The sequence below is a fragment of the Budorcas taxicolor genome, chromosome 3 (genome assembly GCF_023091745.1).
Source record: "Budorcas taxicolor isolate Tak-1 chromosome 3, Takin1.1, whole genome shotgun sequence".
NCBI classification, from domain to species: Eukaryota; Metazoa; Chordata; class Mammalia; order Artiodactyla; family Bovidae; genus Budorcas; species Budorcas taxicolor.
Genome location: NC_068912.1, coordinates 1,226,812 through 1,239,791, shown reverse-complemented (window position 1 = coordinate 1,239,791; position 12,980 = coordinate 1,226,812). Strand labels below are relative to the sequence as shown.

Genomic DNA, 12,980 nt, shown 5'->3' with positions numbered 1-12,980 from the left:
TTACGACTTCAGCTACTTCTCTATTCCTCATTTATCCATAGAGTACTGAGGATTTAACTAGAATGGCCTGATCCCATTTTTCTAGGGTAAGGGCGGCCATGGCACACACCTGCCTCAGTGCCCAGGGGTCGTCATCTCGCGAGAAAGGCTTGGAAGGGCGGGTGTAGAGAACGAGGAGAGGGAGGAGTCGAGGCCGCCTCCGCCTCCTCCTTTAGGAGGGGGTGCCGAGGGAGGGGACTGTGGCTGATCTCTGCTTGTTCTGGGTAGTCTGAGAAGGAGTATGAGGCGAGCTCCAGCCCGGGTACGGCCGGACTTCTCAGGCGAAGGCGCTGCTGCCGCCACCGCCGCTGCCATCTAACTCGCTGCGCCTGAGAGCCCCGGCTCGTGGATGGTGCCGTTGCGGCTCGGGTGGTGATCCGCGTGTCTCTTCCCCTCCTCCCCTCCCCCACGCGGTGGTCTCCCCTGCTCCCCTGGCAGAGCCATGTCTCGGGGTGGCTCCTGCCCACACCTGTTGTGGGACGTGAGGAAACGGTCCCTCGGGCTGGAGGACCCGTCCCGGCTGCGGAGCCGCTACCTCGGTGAGCGGGGGCCCCGGGGCGGGGGCGCGGAGGTGGCCGCCCAGGGGTGGGGGAGGGGGCCGCGCCGCGGGGGCTGTGGGAGACGGGGCCGCTTCGGGGCGGGGGCGTCCCGGAGGCTCTGCGGTGCCGGCTGGCCCTCAGCCCACGGACCCCGCGCCCTTGTCGTCCTCCCGTGGCTAAGTCACTCTTTCATGCTGCCAGCCGCCGCCCTGGTCGGGTTTTCCTCCGGGGGCCGGACCTGGGGCGGACAGTATTGGCCGGGAAAGGTGTTGGCATCGTTTCAGGAGTGGGACTTGGGGGAAGACTTGTCGAACCTCCCGGAGCTGCCGCGTTTAGAGCAAAAGTTGGCGCTTTTGCTCTTCAGCGCTCTCCCGGCTCCGCCGAAGGACCTAAGTTTGTGTTGGCCGCCCCTCCTCTGAAGTCTCGGCTGGGCTTAGGTGTCGGCGGCGACGCGTTGACCACCCTCGGGGACGCCACGCTCCAAACAGGCCGGGGGTAAACTGTTCTGCGGCTCCGAGCCAAAACCTAAAAGTGATAGCTGAGCTGTCCCCACCCCCGCGCGCTTTCCCAGTTGGACTCTGCTGTTCAGTCGTTTAGACTGCTTTAAGGAGGTGTAGGGTTTCGCGTTCCCATTCCCACACCGGCGAAGCACTTGGCATTTACTGTTTCTTAGTTAAGCTTTCTAAAAACAACCTTCGATACTTGAGGGAACGGTAGTCCAGTTTTTTTTTTTTTTTTCGTTTTGTATAAGTGGATTTGTGAGGATTCTGGGTCACGCCTGAGCTAAAAGTGGATGGATTTAGTAAGAGTCTTTTTCTTCCTTCCTCTGCAGTCTTATCGTTAGTCTTTATTCTTTCTTTTTTATTTTTAATTTGAAGGCAAGACAACATCATTAAAATTATTTTCTTACCAATTTTGTCACTTTTATCTTAGGTATTTGTTGATGTCATTTAAATGCTTTAAATGTCATTTAAATGATTTTAAGTCAAATGGTTTTGACTTAAAAATCAATGAAAGAAATTGAAATCTCGTTACACCTCATAGTTCGGGTTTGTGATTATTTGAGAGAAGTTAACAGGTATTTTTTTCTTTTCCTCCTGCTTTTTAGTGTCTCAAGTGACATGAGTACATTATCCTTGTAAAAATGAAGCACAAATTCTTATGAGTCCTCTCATTCGTCTCACACACACACCCTTAGAGAGGTAACATGTTCTGTTTCCTGAATATTCTTCTAGACCTTTTCCTTTGAATTCTCACAAGCACATGTGTACGTATAGAAATGCTGTAGGAGTGTGTATGTGTGACCGGCATGTATGATGTCATATTGTAAATATTGTTTTGCAGCTTGCTTTTACATTACATCTTGGAGAGCTTTGCATGGTCGTAGAAATAAATCTATCTGTACAGTCTTTTAAACTGTTGCGTAGTATTTAACAGTATGAAGGTGTCAAGGTTGACTCAGCCTTCTTTTTTTTCCTGTACGTTTGCTGTTATTAACAGTGAACATCCTTGTATCAGTACGTGGTTTTTGTGCATTTGTTCTAGGATAAGTACATGGAGTGGTGATTAATCTTTTTAAAATTTAATATGAATAGAGAGTGCTGGTTTAAATCATTAACCTAAAAGATGTGCAGTATTTCTTTTAATATTTACTTGCTGAGAAATAACTTAATTTTAGTTTAATAAAAAGAATACATGTTCTACATGAATGAATTTATATGTGGTCCTTTATTTCAATTAGTTGGAGCATTTGAATGAATAGTAATTATATTTAGTTTTATTATTAATGTTTTCTGCTGGCTCAGTTCAATTGTATCTATGATAGAGTCAATTAAAATATAGTAAGATCATAAATTTTCTTTTTCCCTTCCTCTTCTAGCTCCATAATGGAAGTGAAGTTTGTCTTGGGTGGAGGGAAATTGAAGAATGTGACTTCACTGTCTTTCGTAGAAAGTCTAAATTGCAGATTTTCAAACATGTATATTTGTACAATGAATTCCATATCTTACATAATATTTTAAATGTGCTAGTAATATATACTTTATAATTATCGCATTCTTGAAACGGCTTCCTTTAAAAGTGGGTTTTTTTAAGTATTAAATAGTTTGAAAAGTAATTTCTTGGCCTTAGGAGACTTTCTTTATACTTTTGGTTTATCTAGCTCATCCACACTCCAGTGCTAATCTTGGCTTAGCATTCAGGAAACAGCAAAATCCACATTAGCACTGTCTGAATTAATGAGATTTTCTAAAAATAATTTTAAAAAATTTATTTATTTGGTGCACAGGGCCTTAGTTGTGGCATGAGGGATCTTCTGTCTTTGTTGCAGTATGATGATTCCTTAGCTGTGGCCTGCAAGCTCTTAGTTGCTGCACATGGGATCTAGTTCTCTGACTGGTCAGTGATTGTTACCTGGTCCACCTGCATTGGGAGCTTGGAGTCTTAGCCACGGGACCACCAGGGAAGTCCCCCAGCAATGATATTTTGAAGTACTCATAAAATCTTTTTTAAAAGCCCCCTTTTAAAAAGGGTTTTAAAAAGTAAGTGGATTCTCTTTTTTTGGAGACTTCAGTATTTAAACATTTTGATTGTTTATATCATAGGTTAAATATTTCTCTAATTATCCATTATATGTATTTCTAATAATGAATTACTTCTAAATAACAGTAAAATGGGATAGAAGCCACTGACATTTTTTTTTGGTAACATATGCATTTCAAATTAATCATAGCATGTTTCTTTTGAATAGTAGTATTGAAACATTACAGGTGATTTTATTTAAATTTGGTTAATTATCTCTTTTCCTCCTATCAAAGAAAATTATTTCAACAGAAATTTATGTTTCAAAATTTGGGAAGCTGGAACACACCATGTGTGTTCACATGGTCAGGTTCTAAGTCTGGTGGGGGCCTGCTTCCTGGTTCATAACCATCTTTTCACTGTAACCTCACAAGGCAGAAGAGGTGAGCTAATTCTCTGGGGTCTTTTTTATAAGGGCCCTAATCCAAGTCTTGGAGAAGGAAATGGCAACCCACTCCAAAATTCTTGCCTGGAAAATCCCATGGACAGAGGAGCCTGTTGGGTTACAGTCCATGGGGTTGCAAAGAGTCTGACACGACTGAGCATGCACACACCCAAGCCTAATCACCTCCCCAAAATTCCTGTCTCCTAATACTAATACCTTGGGGATTAGAGTTTCAGCAGAGAAATTTGTCCGGAGGAGGGGGTTGGGGGAATAGGAACCACTAAGCCAGTGACAACTTTATCGTGAAGGTTGAAATATCTCTTGTAAGGGGATTAGAATGTCTCTGTCCTTTGAATATCATGAGTCAGTATGTATTGAAATGGTTAATTTTGCATTTAGATTAGTCTTGTAGTGTATCTTGAGTACATCTATATTCCAACTTACAAAGTTCTGCATAAAGTGTTGCAAAGTTACAATATATTTTATAAGGGTCAGAAAATTTTGAGTTTTGCCCCTTTGTTAGCTACTGGGAAAAGTAAGTGAAATATTTGTATTTTGTTTCCTTAGTCTTAAAAAAAAAAATCTCAATGAAAGCTGAAAAATGTCTGATTTCAATAGTGAATGACAGGTATGACAAATATATGTTACAGAATATACTGATAATTCCTGAAGATTAGGCCACCAAATGCATATTGTTAATCATAGCAATGGCAGACCATTGACTGGCTCTGTTGTAGATTTCATTCCTACCTGGTATAGAATTAAATTGTTTAAAAGGGATAGGAACTTCTGATAGCATGGAATTTATATTACAGGTATGTTTTATGTCTGTTTTTCAAATGTTTTGACCATTATCCAGAGTAATAATACATTTACATGGCAATTTGTGATACACACATAACTAAAAAGATTTCCCAAATGACATTTAGCCTTACTAGGTATTGTGCTGGAGCAGGAAATGGCAACCCACTCCAGTGTTCTTGCCTGGAGAGTCCTGTGGACGGAGGAGCCTGGTGGGCTGCTGTCCATGGGGTCGCATAGAGTCGGATACGACTGAAGCGACTTAGTATGCATGCATGCGTTGGAGAAGGAAATGGCAACCCACTCCAGTATTCTTGCCTGGAGAATCCCAGGGATGGACTCTGGTGGGCTGCTGTCAATGGGGTTGTACAGAGTCAGACACGACTGAAGTGATGTAGCAACAGCAGCAGCAGGTGTGGTGCATTCTGCTTTCATATAATGTTGTTAAAAAATGTTGGTGTTTACCCAGTAGAATATCCACTAATGAATTTTGGCTTGAGGTTTGCAAAACTACTAGGTGGTGTGTGTTTTTTATAATTGTAACTGAATGTTAGGGTGACTGATTTAGGGTGGCAGATTAAAAAAAATTTTTTTTGAATACTGCTGATAACTAGTGAAGATACAGATAATAAAACTTTAAATTTATACTTTGGCAAAGAATAAGTAGGGTAGGACACTTAAATTCTTGGCTTTTTTCTTTTTTTCCCCCTATGTCCTGAGGCCTGTGGGGTCTTAGTTCCCCAACCAGAGATTGAACCCAGAGCCTTGGCAGTCAAAGCCCAGAGTTGTAACCACTGGACTGCCGGAGAATTCCTAAATTCTTGTTTCTTGAGTAATACTTACTATGGGATTTCTGAGTTGTGTGGTAAGTGTGTTTAACTCTGTAAGAAACTTTTTCAAAATAATCATACCATATGGCATTCACATCAGTAATGTTTGAGAGTTCTAGTTGTTCTTCTCATCAACACTTGGCATTATGTCTTAATTTTAGCTTTTTTTTTTTTTTTTTTTTTACTTTTAGCTTTTTAAATAGATATGTAGGTATACTGATACCATTATTATTTTAATTTGCACTTGATTTAATCCTCATGATTAATGATTTTGAGTATATTTTCATGGCTTATTTGCCATCCATATGCTTTGGTTAAATATTCTGATTTACTTTCTTAATATTGTAATGCTTTATATAGCCTTTGATACAAATCCTTAACCAGATAATGTATTTTGCAGGTATTTTCTCCTTGTGTCTTATCTTTTTCTTGACAGCTTCTTTTATAGTTCATGCTTTTTTGTGTGCTATTTAATCTTTACCTAAGTAAAGATTAATCTTTACCTTTAATCTTTACCTAATCCAAGGTGACAGAGATATACTATGCTTTTTTTCTAGAAGTCTTCTATTTTTGACTCTTACGTTGTGGTGGCTTCTCTTGTTACTGAGCACAGGCTCCTGGCATGTGAGCTCAGCAGTTTTGGCTCCGTGGCTCTAGAGCATAAGCTCAGTAATGGTGGAGCACAGGCTTGGTTGCTTCATGGCATGTGGGATCTTCCTGGGTCAGGGACTGAACCCACGTCTCCTGCATTGACATGTCGATTCTTTACCACTGAGCCATGAGCCTGGATTTTATGTGGATGATTATGTCATTGTGTATTGAGATTTCTTCCTGGGAATTCCCTGGCAGTACAGTGGTTAGAACTCCATGCTCTCACTGCTGAGGGCTTGGGTTCAATCCAAGGTTAGGGAACTGAGCTCCCACAAGCCATGTGGTGTGGCCAAAAAAAAAAAAAAAAAAGATTTCCTCTTTTTCACCTCTGTTATTATTTTCTTCCTTTTTACAATTTTATTGCTTAATTGTACTTAGGGTTCCAGTAGAGTCTTGAAGTAGTAAGAGTGGAGATCATTGCTTCATTCCTTGTCCTAGCAAGAATTCAGTCTTTAACTAATAAATACGTTGTTGACTGTAGGTTTTTGTAGGTATCCATTGAAGAAATCCCTTTCTGCTCCTAAATTGCTGAGAGTGTTTATCATGACTAGCTGTTGAATTTTGTCAAGATTTATTCTATTGAGTTGATTATGTGATTTCTTTTTCATAGATTATATTAATACATTAACAGTGATTTGTCTTTGAATGTTGAAGCAACATTCAATTTGTGGGCTATACATCTTTATGTATTGCTGGTTTCACTTTTGGTAACAATTGGCTGTTTTTGTTCATTAAGGCTATTAGCCTACAGTTTTCTTGTTATATTTTTGCCTGCTTTGGGTGTCCGGATAATGCTGGCCTCATAAGTGAGTTGGATGTATTCTTTTTTTCTGAAGAGTTTGTGTAGACTTGAAATTACTCTTTCCTTAAATGTTTGATAGATTTCATCATTGAAGCCATCTGGGCTTGGAGTTTTCTTTGTGGGAAGGTTTTGTTTTGTTTGGTACTTCTAATTTTGAGATAACTGTGGGTGCATATGCAGTTGTTAGAAATAATACAGAGAGAGCCCATATACCTTTCAATCAATGCCCCAATGGTAATATCTTGTACAACTATTGATATATTAATGTATCACAATCTTGAAATTGACATAAATTGAGAAATCTTTCCCATTTCCCCAGTTTTATGTGTGCGTTTGTGTATTTTGTACCATGCAATTTTAATATTGGTTTTAATTAATTTTAATAAATTGTCAATTAATGTTAATAGATTAAAGTGGTTACCAGCATGTTTAAGACATGGAACAGTTCTATCACAATAATTCTTTGTGATACCATTTTTAATCACAGCTACATCCCTTTCTCCTGACTGCTAACCCCTGGTAACTACTAATCTCTATTTCTATAATTTTGTCATTTCAAGAATGTTATATAAATAACATGTTGTTATGTAATATTATAAATTGGGGACTTCCCTGGTGGCTCAGTGGTAAAGAATCTGCCTGTCAATGTAGGAGACATAGGTTCAGTCCCTGGGTTTGGGAAGATCCTGTGGAGAAGGAAATGGTGACCCACTCCAGTATTCTTACCTGGGAAATCTCATGGACAGAGGAGCCTAGAGGGCTACAGTTTATGGGGTTGCAAAGAATCAGACCTGACTTGGTGACTAAACAGTAACAAATGTTTTAAATAACAGCATGTAAACTTTTGAGGTTGAGTTTTCACTCTGCATATAATTCCATTAAGATCCATCCAAGTTGTGTGTGTCAATAGTTTTTTTCTTTCTATTGTCGATTATTATTTCGTGATATGGATATATGACTAATCATTCATTTGTTGACTGATGTTTGTATTTTGTTTTCAGGTTTTGACTATTAGAGAGCTGTTAAGAGTATCCATATGCGGGTTTTTGTATGAACATAAATTCTCATTTCTGGGATAAATGTCCAAGAATTGTAGTTATTGCACTATATGATAAGCACATTGTTTACTTTTGTAAGAAACTGCCATATTTTTTTCCAGTATGGCTGAACCATTTTATGTTCCTGTCACCCACGTATGAGTAATCTGTTTTCTCTGCATCATCACCAGCATTTGGTGTTGCTGTTGTTTTTTATTTAGTAATTCTCATAAGTATGTAGTAATAAATTGTGGTTTAAAGTCATAATTTCCTTAAAGGCTGAATTGAACATTTCTTCATATGCTTTTCCTTTTTTACAATCTTTATATTTTTTTCTACTTTTTCAAAATAGAAGTTTTAGGGCAAATGTAATTGTTTTGGTCCAAAGTCTCAGCACATCTTTATTAATCAAAATAGGAACCATTACAATCAACATATTTTTGCTGATGAGAAATAAGTTAATCTTGTAGCATAAAACTCTGACTCTTGGAAAGCATATTCTGCATCCTGTTGGTTGTGGAAGCATTTTCCCTGCAAAAATTTGGGATGCTTGAAGAAGTGCTGATTGGTTGGCAAGAGGTCAGGTGAAAATGGCATATGAGGCAAAACTTGGAAGCCCAGTTCATTAACTTTTAAAGCATTGGTTGTGCGAGGTTTGGTTGGATGTTGGAGTAGAGAAGAATTGGGTCTTTTCTGTTAACCAGTGTTGGCTGTAGGAAGTGCAGTTTTTGGTGCATCTCATCTATCTGCTGCTGAGTATCCTTCTCAGATGTAATGGTTTCGTCAGGATTCAGAAATCTGTAGTTGATCAGACTGGCAGCAGACCGCCAAACAGTGACCCTGGCCTTTTTTTGGTACAAGTTTGGGTTTTGGAAGTGCTTTGGAGCTTTTTGGTCCAACCACCGAGCTGCAATCCAACCATTGCTGGTTGTCGGATAAAATGCACTTTTCACCTCATGTCACGGTTTGATCGAGAAATGGTTCATTGTTGCATAGAATAAGAGAAGATGACACTTCAAAATGATGAACTTTGGATTTGTGGTCAGCTCATGAGGCACCCACTTGTGGAGTTTTTTCACCTTTCCAATTTGCTTCGAGTGCAAATGGTTCACCGCTTAGAAGGATTGGCATTGAGTTCTTCAGCCATTTCTTGTGAAGTTGTAAGAGGATCAGCTTCGATAATCCACTCAGTTGGCCATTGTCAGCTTCCAGTGGCCAACCACTGTGCTTCTCATATTCAGGGCTCTCATCTCCTTTGCAAAATTTCTTGAACCACCACTGCACTGTAGTGCAGTGCATGTATATTTTTGTTAGCAGTTCCTGGGCAAAGTGCACTGTTGACGTTGTGAGTTGTTGCCACTGCTTTATGACCCATTTTGAACTTGGGTAAAAAAAAAAATCACTCAGATTTGCTTTTTGTCTAATGTCATTTGTCTATAGTCTAAAATAAATATAAAATAAACAGCAAGTAATGCCATTAGCAAAACAACATGAAGTGAGAAGTGTGCATTAAGTAATGTGTAACATAATCACATTTATTTAAGAATGTATTTCCATATCAAACAGCAAACGTCCATGATTCAAAACCTCCATTACTTTTGCACCAACCTAATATTTAAAATTTAAGTATGACAAAACAAGGCCCACTGGAGAGGGGAATGGCAGAACACTTCAGTATTCTTGCCTTAAGAACCCTGTGAACAGTATGAAAAGGCAAAAAGGTATGACACTGGAAGATGAGACCCCCAGGTTCGTGAAGGTGTTAGTCGCTCAGTCATGTCTGACTTTTTGCAATACCATGGACTATAGCCTGCCAGGCTCCTCTGTCCATGAGATTCTCCAGGCAAGAATGGTGGAGTGAGTTGCCATTCCCTTCTCCAGGGGTCTTCTGGATCCGTGGATTGAACCCAGGTCTTCTGTATTGTAGGCAGGTTGTTTACTGGCTGAGCCAAGAGGGAAGCCCTGGTAGGTGTCCAATATGTTACTGAGGCTGGGCCAAAATGGAAATGTCGCTCAGCTGTGGATGTGTCTGGTGGTGAAAGTAGTCTGATGCTGTAAAGAACAATATTGCATAGAACCTGGAATGTTAGGTCCATGAATCAAGATAACTTGGATGTGGTCATACAGGAGATGGGAAGAGTAAATATTTTAGGAATCAGTGACTAAAATGGATAGGAATGGGTGAATTTAATTCAGATGACCATTATATCTACTGCTGTGGGCAAGAATCCCGGAGAAGAGATGAAGTAGCCATAGTCAGCAAAAGAGTCTGAAATGCAGTACTTGGGTGCAATCTCAAAAACTACAAAATGATCTCAAAGCATTCAGCATCACAGTAATCCAAGTCTGTGCCCCACCACTAATGCTGAAGAAGCTAAAGTTGAATGATTCTATAAAGACCTACAATACCTTCTAGAACTAACACCAGAAAAGATGTCTTTTTCATCATAGAGGACTGGAATGGAAGAGTAGGAAGTCAAGAGGTACCTGGAGTAACAGGCAAGTTTGGCCTTGGAGTACAAAATGAAGCAGGGCAAAGTCTTAACAGTTTTGCCAAGAGAACACTCTGGTCATAGCAAACAGCCTCTGTCAACGACACAAGAAGTGACTCCACACATGGACATCACCAGATGGTCAATACCAAGATCAGATTGATTATATTCTGTGCTGTCAAAGATGAAGAAGCTCTGTACAGTTAGCGAAAACAAGATCGGGAGCTGACTGTGGCCCAGATCTTGAGCTCCTTATTGCAAAATTCAGGCTTAAATTGAAGAAAGTAGGAAAAACCACTAGGCCTTTTGATATGACCTAGATCAAATCCATTGCAGTTATACAGTGGGAGTGACAAACAGATTCAAGGGATTAGATCTGGTAGACAGTACCTAAAGAACTAAAGATGGAGGTTTGTAACAATGGAGGTGGTGACCAAAACCATCCCCAAGAGAAGGGAATACAAAAAGGCAAAATGGTTGTCTGAGGAGGTCTTACAAGGAACTGAAAAAGAAGTGAAGCAGAAGGCAAAGGAGAAAGGCAAAGATATACATAACTGAATGCAGAGTTCCAGAGAATAATGGGAAGATATAAGAAAGCCGCCTTAAGTAACAATGCAAAGAATTAGAGGAAAACAGTAGAATGGGAAAGACTAGAGGTCTCTTCAAGAAAATTGGAGATAACAAGAGAACATTTCATGCCAAGATGGGCACAATAAAAAACAGAAACAGCAAGGACCTAGGAGAAGCAGAAGAGATTAAGAAGAGGTGGCAAGAATACACAGAACTATACAAAAAAAAGTCTTAATGACCAGGATAACCACAATGGTATGGTCACTCACCTAGGGCCAGACATCCTGGAGCATGAAGTCAAGTGAGCCTTACGAAGCATTACTAAGAACAAAGCTAGTGGAGGTGCTAGAGTTCCAGCTGAGCTATTTCAAATCCTAAAAGATGATGTACTCAATATGTCAGCAAGTTTGGAAAACTCAGCAGTGGCCAAAGGACTGGAAAAGGTCAGTTTTCATTCCAGTCCAAAAGAATGGCAATGCTAAAGAATGTTCAAAATATTGTACTAGCTCTCATTTCACACGCTAGCAAGGTAATGCTCAAAATCTTTCGAGCTCGGCTTCAGCAGTATGTGAACTGGGAACTTCCATATGTACAAGCTGGGATTCAGAGAGGCAGAGGAACCAAATTGCCAACGTTTGTTGCACCATAGAGAAAGCAAGAGAATTCCAGAAAAATGTCTATTTGTGCTTCATTGCTATGAAAAGAAAACAGCCTTTGACTGTTTGAATCACAACAAACTGGAAAATTCTTAGAGATGGAAATACCAGATCACCTTACTTGTCTTCTGAGAAACGTGTATACAGGTCAAGAAGCAACAATTAGAACCAGACATGGAACAACAAACTGGTTCCATATTGGGAAGAGTACATCAAGGCTGTACATTGTCACCTTACTTGTTTAACTTATATGCAGAGTACATCTTGCAGAATGTTGGGCTAGATGAATCACAAGCTGAAATCAAGATTGCCGGGAGAAATATCAGTAACCTCAGATATACAGATGATAGCACTCTAATGGCAGAAAGCAAGGAGGAACTAAAGAGCTTCTTGAAAGTGAAAGAGGAGAGTGAAAAAGCTGGCTTAATACTCAATATTCAAAATACTTAAGATCATGGCATCTAGTCCCATCACTTCATGGCAAATAGATGGGTGAAAAATGGAAACAATGACAGACTTGGCTTCCAAAAGTCACTGTGGACAGTGACTGCAGCCATGAAATTGAAAGACACTCCTTGAAAGAAAAGCTATGATATACCTAGACAGTGTATTCAAAAGCAGAGACATCACTTTGTTGACACAGGTCTGTATAGTCAAAGCCGTGGTTTTTCTGATAGTCATGTATGGATTAGAGCTGTGGTGCTGGAGAAGACTCTTGAGAGTCCCTTGGACAGCAGGGAGATCAAACCAGTCAATCCTAAAAGAAATAAAGTCTGAATATTCATTGGTAGCACTGACGCTGAAGCTGAAGGTCAAATACTTTGGGCACAGGATGCAAAGAGCCGACTCATTGGAAAAGATCTTGATGCTGGGAAAGATGAGGGCAAAAGGAGAACGGGGAAGCAGAGGATGTTATTGTTGCATAGCATCACTGACTCATTGGATATGAATTTGAGCAAACATTGGGGGATAGTGGAGGACAGAGGAGCCTGGCATGTTGCAGTCTATGGGGTTGCAGAGAGTTGGACAGAACTGAGCTACTGAACAAAAAGTTCAGTTCAGTTCAGTCGCTCGGTCATGTCCAACTCTTTGCAACCCCATGAATCGCAGCACGCCAGGCCTCCCTGTCCATCACCAACTCCCAGAGTTCACTCAGATTCACATTCTTTGAGTCAGTGATGCCATCCAGCCATCTCATCCTCTGTTGTCCCCTTCTCCTCCTGCCCTCAATCCCTCCCAGCATCAAAGTCTTTTCCAATGAGTCAGCTCTTCGCATGAGGTGGCCAAAGTACTGGAGTTCAGCTTCAGCATCATTCCTTCCTAAGAAATCCCAGGGCTGATCTCCTTCAGAATGGACTGGTTGGATCTCCTTGCAGTCCAAGGGACTCTCAAGAGTCTTCTCCAACACCACAGTTCAAAAGCATCAATTCTTCAGCGCTCAGCCTTCTTCACAGTCCAACTCTCACATCCATACATGACCACAGGAAAAACCATAGCCTTGACTAGATGGACCTTTGTTGGCAAAGTAATGTCTCTGCTTTTGAATGTGCTATCTAGGTTGGTCATAACTTTTCTTCCAAGGAGTAAGCGTCTTTTAA

At 40.4% G+C, this 12,980-nt stretch overlaps 1 protein-coding gene across 6 annotated transcripts in view; it reads left to right on the top strand.

Annotated features, from left to right (window-relative positions):
• The first annotated feature begins 225 nt into the window (after window positions 1-225).
• DCAF6 (DDB1 and CUL4 associated factor 6) overlaps window positions 226-12,980 on the top strand; it is a 184,518-nt gene continuing 171,763 nt past the window's right edge. For all 6 annotated transcript variants that reach the window (XM_052636548.1, XM_052636547.1, XM_052636546.1 and 3 more), the window contains exon 1: window positions 226-578. In XM_052636548.1, coding sequence (XP_052492508.1) covers window positions 482-578 — 97 coding nt within the window. In that variant the 5' untranslated portion in view covers window positions 226-481. The remainder of the gene's footprint in view (window positions 579-12,980) is intronic.